At 43.1% G+C, this 18099-nt stretch overlaps 1 protein-coding gene across 5 annotated transcripts in view; it reads left to right on the forward strand.

The window, feature by feature from the left end:
• Positions 1–18099, forward strand: part of RCL1 (RNA terminal phosphate cyclase like 1) — a 65765-nt gene that overhangs the window by 34619 nt on the left and 13047 nt on the right. For 3 of the 5 annotated variants that reach the window (XM_003911743.4, XM_031654209.1, XM_021927511.1), the window contains 4 exons: positions 3547–3621; positions 4534–4658; positions 11641–11766; positions 14941–15097. In XM_003911743.4, coding sequence (XP_003911792.1) covers positions 3547–3621; positions 4534–4658; positions 11641–11766; positions 14941–15097 — 483 coding nt within the window. Of the gene's footprint in view, positions 1–3546; positions 3622–4533; positions 4659–7279; positions 10259–11134; positions 11767–14940; positions 15098–18099 lie in introns of those variants that run through there. The other 2 variants (XM_009188812.4, XM_009188811.4) reach the window with 2 other exon arrangements.

The following is an 18099-nucleotide window of genomic DNA, read 5'->3' on the forward strand; positions in this document are numbered from 1 at the left end:
GAATATGAGATTGATTAGGCTGAGGCTGAACACTGGTGGGTTTGGCTGAATTCATCTTTCACGTGTTTTTCCTTTGACATGTACAGTGTGGCAGTGGTGGCGGTGGTGGTGGTGGTGGTTGGTGGTGTGTGTATGTATCTGAATTGATTGTTCATGTTTGAAACTCCAGATTTTACATTATAATAGGGCAGTGTGACAATACTGAATGGTGGTTCCTCCATGACAGCCATCAGTTGGAGGTGAGTAGCAGCTACCTTTTTTGGATAAAGTGTGAGCTTTCAGCTGGACACAGGTCACAGCCGACCTCATCATTCATTTAAGCTTCCTCTCTGCCCTCTATGGGCATTAGAGTTTCTGCCCCATGGTCCAAGGGACTGAGAATGGAAGAAGGAGAAATGAATGTTTAAGGTGTGAGTGGGAGAAGAGGAGCTAGAGATGGAGTGACTGTGAAGATAGAAGTATTTGGAGAAGCCAAGCAGGAATCAAGTTCTAAGAAGTCAGGGATAATCCACAGAATCACTCTTTGCCGGAGTTGAGTCAGATTCAGCAGTGAGACATTTTTATTGACCTTTGAGAGAACAATATCATTGGAGTATAAGGACAGGAACAGACTGAGGAACGAGTAGGAACTAGAGCTATTGGAAAGTTAGGAGATTCTTCTAGAAGTTCTTAAGAGCTGAGGTTGGGAGTTTTTTTTAGGCTAGGGGAAGTTTGAACTTGCTTGTAGTCTGAGGAGAAGCTGTAATGGAAAAGAAAAGAATTCAAAGAGCGGAGAGTCCTTGCCGAAGTCCAGAGGGGATAAAGATTGAAAACAGAGGTGATGGAATGAGCCTTATGAAGAGGAAGAAGACATTTTTTCCTTAGAGGCAAGAGAATAGAAAGTGGGGAGAAATTTTAAAGAGAAGAAAAGTTTTAGGAGGTCTCCTGACTCTTAGTGGTGTGGCACCAGAGCTCCCGGTAATTATTTATTGGTGCCAACAAGCTGCTCCAATGGTGGGTGAAGATTCCATTCTTTTCCAGTTCCCTCTTAGAGAAGAAAAAGAAGTACAATAATGTCTACCGTGTACTGGGCATTATTCTAGGTGTACATATGTATGTATGTGGATATCCATATTTCTTTAATTCTTCTACCAACCCAGTGAGGCGGGTGTTTCAGACAAGGTAACTGGAGAGCAGTTTTCTCCCCCGCCCTCCCCCCTTTTTTTAAGCATAGATTGATTACATTTTTACCTTTTGATTGATTGACTGCACTGTAATATTAATGCCTTTGCCCTGAGCTGCCACTTAGGTGAGATCTTTGCCTTTTCTCTCTGACCTCAGAGTGGACCAATCAGTTTCCCTTAAGCAGAACTTGCAGGCCACCATCACTCTGCTAAAACTAGAATGTGCAAAGCTGCAGGAGACTGTAGAGTGTTCAGCCCCGCCTCTCATTTTACACAGGAGGAAACTGAGGCCCAGGAGACAGGGAAGTGTCTAGGGTCTCACAGCCAGTGAGAGGCAGAGTAGGTCCCAAGCCCTTATCTGCTTTTCCTGCTCTTGTCCCACTGCACCAAGTTGCTTGTCCTCCATGTCAGATGGAGAGTGATAAGGGGACAGGACTACACCTGGAGTTACCCTTGGGCTTCTGGCTGAACTAAGTAAATTTGGCTTCACCTTTTGTGACTCAAGGTATAGGAAGGATGAGCCAGAAGAAAGGCTGTGTTTTTTCACCTTTTTTTCCCCTCAGGAGAGCCGGTGGCTGGCCAGAGTAACTGCAGCATTGCATCTCCTACTTTTTCAGAATCTGACTTGGCCTTCTCCCTAGCTGCCCTTAAGCCTCAGCTGTATTCTTCTTTATCTGGCAATGCTAAATGCATATATTAAGTTTTTGGGTGTGCTTAGCTTTATTTTTTTATTTTTAGAGACAGGGTCTCACTGTGTCTCCCAGGCTGGAGTGCAGTGGCATGATCATAGCTCACTGAAGTCTTAAAGTCCTGGGCTCAAGTGATCCTCCCACCAGCCTCTCAAGTAGCTAGGGCCACAGGTGTGCACCACGCCCAGCTAATTTTTTTAGTAGAGATGAGGTCTCACTATGTTGCTCAGGCTGTAGCTTTAATATTTAAAATTAGCTAATCTTTAATGGTTTTCCTAGTTTCCCTTGCCCCACCTGATCCATTCTAAGCATGTTCTTAGGCCTCACAGGTCATTCCTACGTCTGGTAATTTTCTGATATCACAATATTTAGTTGCGGCTTCTTAGCCTGTTAGAGTTGGTTGCAACTGGGAGATAGCTGGGCTTGAGCCCCTTGCCTTAGAGATAAGGAAATTCAGATAGTTGTGATTTTCTTGTCTGAGGCAACATAGCTAATTAGAAGCAGAGCTGGAACCAGGACTAGGGCTTTTCCTATGCCTTCTGTGTGGTGTCCACCCTCACAGGTCCAGCTGACAGGTCCAAGAAGGGAACAAGTAATGGAATAATTTTCTTTCCCATGTAGCAGTTGAGGCAGCATTTGCCAACTCGTTAGATAACAGTACATGATTTGATTGTCATCTTTATACCCTTATCAGGAATCTGCAAATGGATCAGAAAGACCCCAGACTTCCTAGGAGCTCTGAATGCAGGAGGAGATAACAGTAACACGTGGCAAAGTTTTGCCATTAACTGTGGATGTTGTAATTGTAGTTTTGAGTTTGTGCTGCTTCCTGTAGTTTGAGGCTATCATCACCCCCACTCCCCAACTCCCATGTAAAACCATCACCTTCCCTTTAGCTGCCTGTGTGGTGCTCATCATTGGCATTCTTAGGTGAGGTGCTGAATAGTTCATTTGGTTTGCTTTGACTCGGAATGCTACCAGCTCTAAACATTAAATAACCATACTGGACAAATGTTAATGAAAATATTATTTTCTTCTGTAGCGTTTATATCTATAAGAATGAGTAGGGTTCTCCAGGCTGGGCGTGGTGGCTCACACCTGTAATCCCAGCACTTTGGGAGGTTGAGGTGGGTAGATCACAAGGTCAAGAGACCGAGACCATCCTGACCAACATGGTGAAACCCTGTCTCTACTAAAAATACAAAAATTAGCTGAGTGTGGTGGCATGCACCTGTAGTCCCAGCTACTCGGGAGGCTGAGCAGGAGAATTGCTTGAACCCGGGAGGCAGAGGTTGCAGTGAGCCGAGATCACACTGCTGCATTCCAGCCTGGCGACAGAGCAAGACTCCATCTCAAAAAAAAAAAAAAAAAAATGAGTAGGGGTCTCCATCCATTTATTTTCTACAACAGTCCAGTCTCTCCATGCATTTTGTATTATGCCTCCGATGCTCATGATGACTGTAAGGTAGGTCTCCATGTCATAAATGAGGAAAGTGCAGCTCAGAGAAGCCCAGTGGCCTGTGAAATCAGTGTTCCTTAGGCAGAGCCAGCCCACTCGCTCAGTTGTATGCCATCATCCTTTCTGTTTACCACACTGCATCATCTACCTGGTTGCTAAGCCTCACTTGTTTTTTTGACTCTTCTATTCTGCTGAAGGTTTAATTAAACTTTTCTTTTCTGAAATAATTTCATAGGTTGATGTTCTTAAGGCGACAGCACTCCCTTTGTTGAAACAATTTGGGATTGATGGTGAATCATTTGAACTGAAGGTAAGAATGTTTGAACTGTTGACCATATGTTCCTGTGGAGAACATTTTCCCACTGACTCATTGGAAGAGCTGTGTGACTCAGTGTATGTGTGTCACATTTGAGGTCACCAGTTATCAGAAGACTCATAGGGCTCATGAAGTAAACGCTACAGACTTGGAACTGCAAGGGACGCTTTAGTAATAACAATCGTAGCTGACAGTTCTGTTGCACTTACTTTGCGGTAGGGGCTGTTCTAAGCGGTTTACAAAGACTAACTCCTTTTCTCCTCGTAACAGCTCTGCCCATGTCCCTCAGCTAGCAAGCAGTGGAGAACAGATTTGGGCCATATTGGCTTTCTGATCTAAATGATCTGGACATAATTTATGTTCAGGGGCTCCCAGCCTGGATGTCCCTGAGAATTTTCAGTATTTCCAAAATCTAGTAGAAGTAGTTTAAGCATCTGTATATTGTTGAATTATATCAGTCCAATGAGGTAAACCATTTAGCATCTCTGCCTTTTACATTCATGTTTTAAACGGGGGAAATGACTTCATTTTTATTTAATAATGTTTTGGTAGATCAGTTATTTTCATGGGAGGAGAAAAAGGGGTTTCTGATTATTAAGAAATGGGCTCCGATGATGGACTAGGTCAGCTCCATATTTTAAGGATAAAGAAGTGACCTGTTCAGGGTTAAAGAGGTGAGTGGCACAGCCACTTGGGTAATGGACTTGGACTTTGACACACACTGAGCGTGTACTCTCTAGGAGCCAACATAAGGTGCTGTTGGTCTTGAAGGGAATGACAGATTGAATATGGAAGAGCTATGCCTTGTAAGGAAGCATCTGCTGGTGTAAACCTTCCTGGGCAGGGTGTAAGGGTAATCCATTGCTTTGCTGCATCCTCGCCTCATCTTTCTCACCCTCTGTGTAGATTGTGCGACGGGGAATGCCTCCTGGAGGAGGAGGCGAAGTGGTTTTCTCATGTCCTGTAAGGAAGGTCTTGAAGCCCATTCAACTCACAGATCCAGGAAAAATCAAACGTATTAGAGGAATGGCGTATCCTTTCCATTTATTTGGATTTCTTTTTTTTTTTCTTGCCTCACTAAGATAAGAATGACTAACAGCTTTACTTCTTCCCGACGTTATTTACATTTTAAACTACAACTTTGAAAAGTCTTAACAGTGAAATCATAATTGCTGGCTGAGTTAGGATGTTCTGTTATCTGCCTCACCATGACTAGATTGATTGAGTCATTCTTTTTTTTTTTAAATTTTCCAGTTAACATTTAGTCTCTGATGTATGTGATCCTCTCTCAAGTGCTTTGGTTTGGGGACCATGAATATACTGCAGTTCCTCCCTCAGAAGAGGTCATCATTCGGTGAAGGAGCCAAATATGAAAACACACTGTTCTGATATAACATGCAAAATGATGTGTGCAGTGGGGTGGGGGCCTGGAGTAGACAGTGGTCAATTTTGTCTGGAGGACCTAGGGAGGCGGGAGTAATCATAATGAACAATACCTACTATTAAGTACTTACTCTGTGGTAGTCCCTTTGCATGCTTTTAAGCCTCAGATTGACTCTTGAGTTCACTTACATCCTTTTTTGCAGATGGGGAAACTGAGACTTCAAAAGCTTAAGGAATTTGTTAATAACGTCACACTGCAGAGCTAGGATTTGAACCTTGTCTGTGTGACTCTGAAGTACAGGCATTTAATTTTTACTTTTTCCGATAGAAAGGAACCTTGAAGAACAGAGGATTGCAAAGTAGAGTGAGAAAGGAGGAGTGCTTCAGGTAGAAAAATGGGCCTGAGCAGAGGTGGCAGCGCACAGTGGTTCTAGCGAATGGCAAGTAATGAAGTGTGACCAGATTTCAGGTTGGTCTATGGCATTTGATGGTAGAATGGGGCATGAAGACAGGCAGGAGCCAGTGAAGAGCTGAAGGTGGCTGGAATCAGATACTGTGCAGAATGCAAAGAAAGGATGGTGGAACCCTGTGAGGCCACCAAACCTTGAAAGCAAGAGTTAAGTAAGGAGGGAAGTAAGAGTGGGGAAGAGGATACACAAAACATAGCTTCCTGGAAGCTCAGGTCAGGACCTTAAAAGGCCCTGACGAGTTAGCATTGGGGTAGGGGAAAAGCTGAGGGACTCAGCAGCAGGCTGCCACTGATACCCTGGGGAAGAGTGCTGGATCTCGATCCTGAGGGACTAATTCTGGGTTGTGGAGTGAAGGGGAGGGAAACGGCGGCTTGTGGGGACCACTGTTTACAGAATCTTGACAGGAAAGAGAAGAAGAAGGAAGGATGAGGTGGTAACTTGATGACGCGAGAGTGGGGGAGACTCCCTTTTACAAAAAGATTGGTAAGGATTTGAGTGTTTTTGTAGGTTGTTAATGCCGATGAAGCAAAGTAATGAGCTGATTAAAAGCCCGGGTGCTGGAGTCAGAAAGACGGGGGTGCTGATGCTGACTGTGCCACTCACCAATGGAAACATTTTGGCCCTAAGCCTTGGTTGCCTATATATCTTGGTCCTGTTATAACTGCTTTGTGGGACTCTCATGAAGGTAAAGTGAAATTATAGTTGCACAGTAGCAGGCACTGGTGTGTAAGTAGCTTTGGGTAAATGGTTGCTACTCTTCTTTTTATTCTTACTTGAGAGGGGATGGATTCTAGGCCACAGGCATATGGTAAGAGTGGCTCCAGGTAGAGCTGTGTGGAGGTGAGGTGAGTGGAAGGGAGTTGGGGTGAGTTTTTCAGTTGTTACTGAGTTAGGATGGGATTGAGGGTAAGGGGATGGGCAGGGTAGGATAAGAGAGTGTGACAAGGATGGTAAAGATGTGCCTTCACAGTGGGGCATCATAACTGAAGATAAGAAAAAGGCTGTAGAACAGCACGAAGGTCCTGGCCGAAGGTGAAATGTTAACACAGTGCCAGCTGCATGGCCATGTGGCTATGTCCAGTGGCAATTGGCAGCCTAGAGGGAGGAGTAGAGAACGTGGGAGGACCCATTTCATCCAAGGATGGATGCAGGTTGGCAAGGTGGGTGGGTCCTACAGGGGAACAGTTGGAGAGTGGGTGCTGGAGCATCGGGAAGTCCATTCCTCACTGAGGATCGTCACAGGGGCTCACCAGCCTGGAGAAAGCAGGTCAAGGGACGAGAAGCTTTTAACAGGTTTAAAGATCAGGTCTAGTGGAAATAGATACATGTCCTGTGTAGGACAAGAGATTGTGTTTAGGGAGTTTTGTTTTGGGATTTCAGATATTAAAAGTGGTAAAATTCTAGGTGCTGACAGGATCTGGGTGGGGACAGGTGTTGGAGGCCATAGAGCAAGATGGGCTGTGGGATGACTTTCCTGGCGGGGGTGTGACAAGGAGGGGTAGGCCTGCTTCTCAGGGCTGGAGTGGATGCTTAAGGTCAGGTTTTGTATTTCTCAGGAGGTTTGGGGATGGTCTTAGTTGGAGGAAGAGAGGTGTAGCGTGGACTTTGTTTTCAGAGGCCTCAAATAGCTTGAACAGTAAGTGGTGAAGGGCAGGGAGTAGGGTGGGCTGCAGAGTCATGGGCAGAGAGAGTGCTAGTTAAGATAGAAGCTCAAACTTGGGTTGCTGCCTGACGTTCTTTTTAAGGATTATCAAAAGCACAGGAATACATAATAACAAAGCCTTCCTGGATTATGGTCTGTTCTTTGCATGGCTGTCCCCTAACCCATGTAAGTGTCAAGCCTTGTGTGTACCAGGAGAGAATGGGCAAAAGGAGAAATGTTCCTTTCCTAGGAGCCCCGAGGTTGATGTATAGTTAAATTGCCCAGGCAACTTTCTAAGGTGATGTTCAACTCTAATATCCAAATCAGAGGAGCTGGAATAAGGTTAATGAGGTTAGAAAGAAATGGAAATGCAGTGTAACTAGGGTGTGTTTTTAAAGTCAATGTGCCTTTTCTACTTGAATTCATTCTTATTAACAGATGCATTGTATTCCACCATTGATGCCCCACTGTGAAGGCACATCTTTACCATCCTTGTCACCCAAAATCAAACCCTGTTGATGGCCATTGAGTTGTTTTTTGCTTTTCACCATTGCCAAATACACTGCGGTTAATGGCTTTAACCGCAACATTTTTGGCAATGCTGAAAAAAAGTGTAATAAGTGTACAGGAATACACTTTCCAATACATTCCAATAAGTGTACAGGAATACACTTTCAGTACTATTTTGGGTTTGTCTAGGGGGTGGTTGTTTTTTTTCCTCCTTATTTGAGATGTGTTTCCTTAATGCTGTATTGGTGGCAGTGAACTTTGTTTGGAATCCAGTCTCTGTAGTCTGGAAATGTGATTTCTGGCAGTGTGCTCTGTTTTGACACAATCTTGTCATAACAACATGGGTTTCATCACAGTGGGGTCCCCCTTGTTCTCTCTGGGTGTGCAGATGGCTCGTGTCCTTTGATGATGGTGCTGGGAAATGGGGAAGGGTTTTCCAGGGGAGAATATAAAAGTTAAAAGAGCTGCGGTGCCGGGCACCTTGGGTGTAACTTTGTTCCTCCCTGACTTCTCCCTCTAATGTTCTTGGAACCTTCCCTGTGTAGAACCTGAGCCAGGAAGATACTTGTGAGGTCCCAAGTTCTTTCCCTCCCTGGAGGCAGGGGATAGGACACAGAAATCATTCCCAATATATCTCTGACTGGTAGAGGTTTCCTCCCAGCTCCCCAGGAGAGTTGACACAGTGCCCTTGCTCAGATCCCTGTCTGTAAACCAAATGTTTCAGCCACTGCTCTGCAGAGCTGCCCATTTCACAAACACCTCAAAGGAATGTTGATTTGAATGGAGATCACCCTCTTCTCCAGTTTTGGAGCCTGGGGAAAAAAGAGCTGCCTTTGGAAAAAGCTTGAGTTGGTTTTGTGGTTTTTTTCCTTGCAAGGCTTATTGACTACTGGACTAAGCTTGGAGGTTGTATTTCCCATAGGAGGGCTCAGATTGGGAGAATGAGGCTCACTCTCTTGTGTGCATTTGTGGTCTTAACTGAATTACTTCCAAAGTGTATCTTTTCCCTCTTGCATTCTACAAGATAACCTACCAGCCAGGGCCCAGAGGGAGCCGGTGTTGGTTCCTGCCAGCAGCTGTGACTAGACAGTAGTTACCTTTTATTTAATGCCACCCACTCTGTTTCTCACCCTTGCCTTATGTGGGGCGTAAGAGAAAGGAGCATTCTGTTTCAGTTTTGCAGTGCTATCCTAGGAGCTCATGATTTGGTACATGAGAATTAAGTGAAAAAGCTGGCAGTAAAGGGGGTTAAGTTGGAATTTGTGGGATAATCTAGTTTCTTTTCCTTGACTGTGGGGAAGGTACTTTGAGAATCAAGCTATCTTTCTTTATCTCCACCTACTGTAACACATACACATATCCCTCTTAGCTTTCTCTGACATGGAACATTGGGGAAGGGGAAGAGTGGGAGTCCTATATGGACTGTAGCTATGGACTTGTACATTGGTATTGGTTCTTAATATGGTTTTCATAAATGGGCTTTAGGAGGTTCATAAACCTGAAAATTTTTCTGCAAAATTGTAAGTATATATGTTTCTCAGGAGAGGGTCCATAGCTTTCATCAGATTCCCAGAGAGTTCTCTGATTCCTGAAAGAATAAGAACCTCTGCTTGGGATTTGAATATTGGATGAGTAATAAGAAAAGCAATAGCTGACATTTGCTGGGCTCCTGCTACACACTAGGCATTAAGAGCTTTACATGCATTTTATTTCATTTGCGCCTCCAAACTCTGTAAGGAATGTGTTATGATTATCTTTCTTTTACTGATTAGGAAATGACGTCAGAGAAGTTAGCACAATTAACCTGGAATGATGCAGCTTGCTGGAGCTGGGACTTGAACAGAGATAATCTCATTCTAGAACTTGGGGGCTCTTAGCCATTCTTTAGTAGGACATGCATACCAAGCCAATAGTTCTAAGCAACTCGATGTATCTGGCTTTAAAGTTCCTTTGCCTTCTTCATTTCACTGCCTGAGTTCTAATACAGGGTTCTGTTGGCCCTGAATTTGTACTGTGCGGTACCCTTCGTGTTTCCATATTGGGATGGGTGAGAGGAGGAAGATGCTTTTTGGGAGTCAGATCTGTTTAATTTTGAGCAAGTGTCTTAGTTTTTTGTCTTAGTTGTCTTTAATGTTAAGTCCTAGAACTCAGAACCATGGCTCTCAACACAGGGTTACTGTGAGCATAAAGTAGGGTGATAATATATGTGAAAGAACTTTGGGAGCCATGAGCTCTGTGGGATTATGTGTTAGGATGGTGACATCTCTTGTGCTTTCCTGGGGAGAGTAGGCAGCCTCAGACTTCGGAAGGACAGCACCCACTTGGTCCAAAGGGTATGAGACCTAGGACTGTTTGTCTAAGCTGTCTGTGGTCAAAAGTACATTCTGGACTGAAGAGATGGTGATGTAACTGGGCTGTGTGTGTATTGAAAAATCCCTCTTTGCTCTTTCCTCATTTCAGGTTTGTCCTTTGAGTCAAGTTAAATATTTATTGAGCGTTTCTGAGTACAAAAGTAGTGTATTAGAGAGTTGGGAGGGATTACAGAAGTAAAGCCCTTGCCCTTATAGAGTGTGTGGTCTTGTTGAAGATCAAGAACAAAATGTGTGTATGTGAAGAGAGATGTATGGTAAGTTCAAGTGGAGCCAACACTTGGGTGCTGGCTGGAGGGTTTCAGGAGAGAGTTTGGGACCTCAGGGCTGGGAGAATGGGGCAGAGCAGCTCAGGTTGAGGAATTTGGGCAATATGGATGGGTTGATGGTGCAGAGCTGAAGATGGACACACTGAGCAGGCTGGGGGTTCTAACAACAAGATATGGGAGGATCAGGAGCCACCGAGAGACTATCACCAGCATGACGAAGATTGGTCTTTTAGTATGATGTTCAGGATGGGTCAAAAAGGGAGCTAGATGCCAGATCAGGTCATGTATCATCTCTGAGCACTTTGTTTCTGCAGTTCAAATGAAAATTAAATGTGTTATTGACAGCAGTTCTTGAACACTCACTGGGCTGGAATGGGCAGATCACATACCTCGTTTTACCTGTTGGACTTGTCACGTGGGGTTTGTATCAGGATAGTGGGAAGGTCACATGTTATTTCTCCATTTTTTTAGTTCCAAATATATAGCCATCTCTTGACCATATTGCACATTGAAGTGTTCAATACACACTTATTTTTTCTTTGACATGTGTGGTTGGGGAAAGCCAGCTTCTGTTAAAAGTCTAGTTTTAGGCAATAATTTCCATTTCCTCAAGCACTAGTCTTTTCACTTGAGTTACTGATATCTTCCTCCTTTCTTTTCTGGGGTGCCCTGTTGTAGGAGTGCTAATTATTAACATTTTAACTATAAGGTAGCAGGTGTGAGGAGGCTGTGTTATCCACAAGTGGAGTAATTAATTCTTAAATAGTAGAAAATAGGCCCTGTAAGTTAGAAAAACCTTTTTATATATTTATAAATAGCAGCAACCATGTTCTTTCACTGAACTTTTTCTGCTTCTCCCGTCAGCATACCAGGAGGCGGATTGGGATCGCCCAGGTCCTGTGTGGTGTCTGTTCTGGGCTTAGGTTCTTAAGAGAGAGACTCATTGGCTACAGCAGTGGGAATGGACAGAGAATAGAAAGTGTTCTTAGGTGTTGTACTTCAAAGGGAGCCTGGATCATGACCCGCAGAGAGGCAGGTGTCTTTATGCCTTCCAAAATTGACTTGAACCATTTCTAGGGGAAGCATGTCTGTTGGAAGTGAGGGGTGGGGTTGAGGACCTCCAGCTTTATACTTTCCACTCTCTTTATTGTTTAGATGTTTTCGCCATGACCTTTTATAATAATGAAAAAAATTAATTCAGTAAATACAGTTGGAAAACGATAGTACTAATTCAGTAAATACAGTTGGAAAACAATAGATTTGGAAGTCCTAGTTTGTTACTACAGTTCCACGAATACTTGCCAGCTTTATAAGTGATTTTTTCTGTTCTGGAGTTCAAGCAGAATGACATCCTTAACTCCAGGCTGCAGGTACTCTGTACGTGTGTCACCTCAGATGGCGAACCGGATTGTGGATTCTGCAAGGAGCATCCTCAACAAGTTCATACCTGATATCTATATTTACACAGATCACATGAAAGGAGTCAACTCTGGGAAGTAAGTATCTGTGTTTTTGAAGTCTGTTTCTGCAGCTTTTTCACATGCCTGTTCTAGTTGAAGTTAAAACTGCCAGCTCTGAGGTTGCGCAGCCAGAGGAAGAACAATTTCAGAATTAATTTCCTTCTGACTTCTTGCTGTTGTCACCAACAGGCATTTCTTGAGTGCCTGTCACATGGAAAGCATCCCAGTGACTAGAGCTGGAAGCTGAGGGTCTCGTTCCTAGCCTTGGGGAATTAAAACCTTTATCTATTAACACACAATGCTTTAAGCTTTAAATTCCATCTTCACTCTGTTCCAACAAAAAAATTAAAGCGAACAGGTTCTTCCACCCTGAGTAAGTAACAGTATAGGGTTAAAATCTTTTGTTATCTAAGTGTAAGTCGACATCTCTCTTCATCAGTGGAAACGACATATTTACATCCCGAGAAAGTTGCTGTTGCAGATTTGAATTTGGTTTAGTGAAAACCTTTGCTTTGCTAAAAAATAAAAATTTTAAAAATTAGAAAAACATCCTAAATACGGAAAATAAGTTCTTAGAAAATGATGCTCTATGTAACGAAGATGGCTGTTTTAGGCTTTGCTTGTGTATTTAGCAACTAGGAAGTTAGAGAAGCAATTAAAGCCACTTTCTTGAATTAGGAAAATGTTAAACTTACAGAAAAGATCAAAGAATAGTACAGTGAACACTGAGATATACTCCTGCTGCCTATAGTTAACAGTAAATATTTTGCCAAATTTGCTTTACTTGTTTGTGGGTTTTGTTTTTGTTTTTTACTGAATCATTTCAGTGTGAATGATGGCATAATTTCACTTCAAATCTGAGGCTTACAGGTTGTGTCTCTTAAAAATAAGAATATTAGAGTCTGGGGTTAACTGTTGTAGGTTAAGAAGTCGACTTCTTCTTAAGTGATACCACAGCTGATTCTTTTCCACAGCTGTTTCCCCTGTGGTTTCTTTTAATTTCAGCAAAAAGAGGAAAAGAGAGTAAAGGAGGGGGGTGAGTGTTTTATACAATCTTTGACCTTTATAAGGCCCAATGGAAAGATGAAGGTGGTTTTAGAAATACAGTGGAGGCTCATAGTCCAAAGCAACAAAGCTGGTGGCATCAGATGCTGGGATTGGGAAAGGATTTGTGGGCAAAGCTGGCCTTTCTGGCTTGGAAAAGTCAATGATGTTCCTAAACCTTTGGTTTATATTCTAGTAACAACAGTATTTTCCTCATTTATACATTGAGGATGATGATGCCTATGTTTTGAGATTATTGTAAAGATCACATATATAAGCCGTTACTACCTTGCTTGCCACATAGTAGGTCCTACAGAAATGGTAGCTCCTGATGCTGTTCTTTCCTTTACTCTCCCTTGTTGGCCACAGGTCTGGAATTATGTGTCGGCTATTTTCTGGAGAAAGGGGGTTTTCGAGGGATGGGGGAGGACAGATAGCAGCAGAAGCTGTCTAAGTGGCTTCATCTCGATAGTCCCTTCTCTGCTTTTTCTCTCGCTTTATCAGAAAGTGTCCTGGAATGAAGCAGAGCAGGCCTGACGGCCATCCTGCCACCAGCTTATAGTGTGGCTTTTTGTAATACCACTGACTCAGCTGACCCTAGAGTGTGGTCAAGTCCATACTTACTAATGGTGAGTAGAAACCTTACACGTAGATCAAGACACGGACATGATGTAGACTGTGGGTCATCAACTCCAAGCCCCATTTTAAAAATTACATGTAAAACCAATGTGGGATTTAAATTTGTGTTTGTTTTTTTTTAATCTCCAGTTACAGATGACTAATAGTGCTCTTCCTTCTCTGTTATTAAAATAATAAAGTCATGGATGGGTATTTCTCTCTTCTGATTCAGTGAAGTATCCAGCAAGTTAGGCTTGTTCAGATGTAAGAGTTTCTGTTGTGGCCATGGCCTAGAACCTTAGCAGACAGCAGTTCTTGGTGGCCTGTGTCAGCGCTTTGGCCAGAATGCACATCAGTCCAGTGTGGTCCCATTTTAACTCTCACAGTAATTTTTTTTTTTTTTTCTTAATTGGATCCTTTACCAAGGAAAGCTGTGGAGGCTGGCCTTTGCAAACTATACCAGTGCAGATCTCTCATGAGGTCACCTGATGACCAGCAGCTTGGTCAGCCTAACTTGAAATAGGCCTGATAACATGTATTTCCCACAAGTTGAGAAGAAAAGTTAGAGTAATTTACGTAGAACCTAGTATATGTTCTTTGTCTTTTCTGAAGTTACTTAAATTGTGTTAAATGGAATAATCCTGATTAAATATAAAGTTCATTGTAATGACAAATGCACCTCAGAAAACTCACAGAGATGGAAGTTCTTGGGAAATGCAGGTAAATGGGGTAAAGCAGCAGTGGCAGCTTGTCTTCTTGCTTTCTCTCCCCTTCATCTTCTACTCTTCACTTTTGCCTGCCACTGCCTAGAGCCACTGCTGGACACCCTCTCACTCCTGCTGGTCAAGTGACTCAAAGGCAGCTTGGGATTATGCTAAAATTTTCTAGGTGTCCCATGATGATAGGTGGATAGCACAGTGTTAGATTGTTAAACATAACTCAGAGTACCTCCCAGACTTTTAAAGAAATGGGTAACTCACTGCACCCCCTTCCCTTGGCAGGTGTTGTTAACCTTCACCTGCATAGACAAGCAATTTTTTTTTCCTTAAGAATATAAGGACTGACTAATATAGTTCTTCCATATGTAGTGAGCTCATATAGTGCATTTGAAGCATCATTAATTTTATACATAGTTTTACTGAAACAAGTGTTTTGACTAGTCTCCTGCCGGACACATAGAAAGTATTGTGTGAACGTGTGTTGAGTTGTGTTAAAGCGGGCAGGTCTGTGTTGTGTTTGCATATGGATTGTACTGCTGGGAAGGCCGCCACACCTTTCCTGATGATGTGTCTGCTTAACAGGCATTGGGAAAGTAGAATTGAGCTGTCAAATCTTAAAATTTTGTGGAGAGATGCTTATTTTTGGACTGATTTTCTTTTCTGGTCAGCTAGTAAACTAGTAGCAACTCTATGAGGTTAATGCAGCCAGAAAGAAACCTTTGAACACAGTGCCGTCCAAAAAAAATGTTTGTCTTCTCTTTCTGTTTGCCGGTGAGTGGAAACCTCACTTGGTTAACCCTACTCAGTGTTTGTGCCTTTGTATCCGCAGGTCTCCAGGCTTTGGGTTGTCACTGGTTGCTGAGACCACCAGTGGCACCTTCCTCAGTGCCGAACTGGCCTCCAACCCCCAGGGCCAGGGAGCAGCAGTACTTCCAGAGGACCTTGGCAGGAACTGTGCCTGGCTGCTGCTGGAGGAAATCTATAGGGTATGTCCACAGCTTCCTCTGATAGAGGAGTGACTAGGAAGCAGTTTGTTTTCTCATTCTCATCCCTTGGCAGATTTCATCCTCTTCCAAGGGCTCAAGCCAAGGAGGTAACCTGTTCCTATGCATTAAGCAGTTCAGCATTAACTAGTTTAATTGATTAGTTGAACTAGTCAGTGCGTAGAGATCTAGCCCCACTGGGTTGAGACATAGGGCAGGTAAGTTTTAACAGTGAGCCAAGGAAAGAACTGGAACAGTCATAAAGGAAAGGAAAGGTTAAAAAAATGAAGCAGGTAAGGTAAGGTGGTGGCTGACACACAGCCCTAACCAAAGAGAGTACCATCCCGGCACCCCCCAATTGCTGCCATGTAGGAAGGTAGACTCATTCTTTTTAGATCTTTCAAGAGAAGCTAGAAATCTGGATTTGTATGTGACAGCTGATTCATATATAAAACAATGGCAACAGGCTAGATTTTGCAGTGCATTGTAGAGCACAGAATCTCAGTTAACAGATGAGTATCAAAAAAAAAAGAATAAAAAAATTAAAAAAAAAAAAGCACAGAATAACTAGGGAAGGCAGGCCTGCGGAACAGCATGGCAGAAGCTTTGGAAAACCTGAGAACATGGAACAGAAAAGGGGTGAACTGATGTTGAAGACAGACTCAACCGGTTGTCATTTTGCTTCTGCAACTCTGCTGGTGGGACACAGCTCAGACCAATCTGCCCTCTCAGTTGCCACGGTCTTTCTCTGTTGATCCTTTCACGCAGCGGGCACATATGCGCACACTTCTACCGTTTCCTCAAAATAGGTGAGGTGACATAAAGTAAGAGAGAAATTAGGAGGAAAGATGATGGCAGAAAGAGTAAGATACAGTTGTCTAAATATATTCCCCAAGGTCCCCTATACTTGGTTAGAAGAGGATCACAAATCTGGGTCCAAGATTTCTGTTAGTCTGCACTGTCTTTTGCCTTGGTCCCATATCAAGAAGGTGAAACCTTTTCTCTGACACGCAGAGTCCAGGAAAAGAGATCCTGGACTGTCAGAAAGGCTCTGAGGGGTGGTCATTTCTCTGCTCTGTGTGTTAGGTCCCAGATTCTTGAACTGAGCATCGGCAGGAACTATACTCTAGGTGATTTGCTGTTGTATGGTGTATAATGTTTGTAAATCATCTTCTTCCCCTAAGGAGCTGAAGAGACTTCTGTCTTTGTATTTCTTCTCAGTTGTCAGGCATCTCTCTGGTCTCCAAGTGAGTTTTCCCATTTAAGGTAGCAAAAATCACATCTGAGCCAAGTGAAATAAAATCAGTAAAACAGGTAAAGTGGCAATTTAGTTTTTCTTTTAATTCTTCCTTTTGCCACTGGTTCAGTTTATTAATCAGGGTGGTAGAGTAAAGCCTGAATATCCGTAGGTATTGATCCTCAGACCGGCCTCACGGTGGAAAACAGCTTATATTTATAGTCTACTCCCTTGATCCAAGTCAGTGTTCTTGAAAACGTCTCGTTGGTCCAAGATGGAACATGTGAGAATGAGCTGTTTCAGAATTAATTAAAATTTCCAGGTCCTAAATGGCTCTATTTAATGACCATCTAATTAAAAATGGAAGACAGTGGGCCTATGGTTTTATTTTCAGGAGAGTAGCTCCAGCCCCTCTACTCGGCATTCGCCTGGGAAATAGTGGAAGAAGGAGATGAAATCTTCCTGAAGGAGGAGGTATTATTTGACCAGTCTTGCGCAGTCACGATCTGGCCTCAGATTTTTTCGTGCTAAATCAGTTTAATTTTTTTATACTAAAATTTAATAATTTTGTGAAAGATGGATAGTAACTAAAAGTTTGGGGTAGATGATCAAGAGGTTGCCCTGCCAGTTACTTAAGTTTGTGATCTACTTATTTGTAGCGGGGGGCGGGAAACAGTGCGTGTGATGTGTCTCCGTGGGTCCCTTGTTGTACAGGATTTCTTTTCCTGGTCCTGTAGTGTCTGGCGGTGGCTGGTCCTGTAGTGGCCCTCTCTCTAACTGTGGGGACACTTCCATCTCTTTCTAATAGACCTTAGGAGAATTAGAAGCATCACGTTATACAATAGTCCAGTGGGAGCCATGGGCATAGCTAGAGTGTGAGGTTTATATCCTTATAAATAGGTTATAAGCCTCAGGGTGAAAGCACAGCCTACTAGTTGACAAGAGGAAAAACATACAGTCTAAATTAGGTTCTTTAATATTTTTCTTTTTCTTCTTCTTTGCTTTTTTTTTTTTTTTTTTTTTTTTTTTTGGAGACAGAGTCTCACTCTGTTTCCCAGGCTGGAGTGCAGTGACGCAATCTTGGCTCACTGCAGCCTCTGCCTCCCAGGTTCAAGTGATCCTCCTGCCTTAGCCTCCCACGTAGCTGGAGGCATACGCCAGCATGCCTAGCTAATTTTGTATATTTAGTAGAGACAGGGTTTCTCCATGTTGGTCAGGCTGGTCTTAAACTCCTGACCTCAGGTGTTCCACCCGCCTCGGCCTCCCAAAGTGCTGGGATTACAGACGTGAGCCACCGTGCCTGGCAATTTTTTTTTTCTTTAGTTGAGATCTACTTTCAGTCTTCCATTGTGCCTGGACCAAGTTTCATTTTCTTTTAGTTATTCAGAAAACTTCCTTTGTGTGTCTATGATCTTTAATTATTAAAAGGATGGAAATACTTCGTGTTTTTCTGATTAATTTTCTGTAGAGTTGTGATGTGACATGGATTGAATGAGTGGTAAAAAATCCATACCTTTTGAAGGCGCTGTTTATCAAGTTTTAACCCTCTGATCTAATCCCTCCTATTCCATTTATGCCTCATCGGTTACCAAGCCTTCTTGATTCTGTCCCAGGCTTTCTGGAACTGCCTTTTTGTTCCTCTGCTCTAATCACTGCCTGCCTCCCTGCTCCACCCCACAACTGGATTATGGCTACTGGCTCTCTGCACTTCCAGCGGAGAAGTTCTTTCCAAATCCTAACATCCTTTTCAGTCTAAATCTTCCCCTAA

This window comes from Papio anubis, chromosome 13 (assembly GCF_008728515.1).
Source record: "Papio anubis isolate 15944 chromosome 13, Panubis1.0, whole genome shotgun sequence".
Classification (NCBI taxonomy): Eukaryota; Metazoa; Chordata; class Mammalia; order Primates; family Cercopithecidae; genus Papio; species Papio anubis.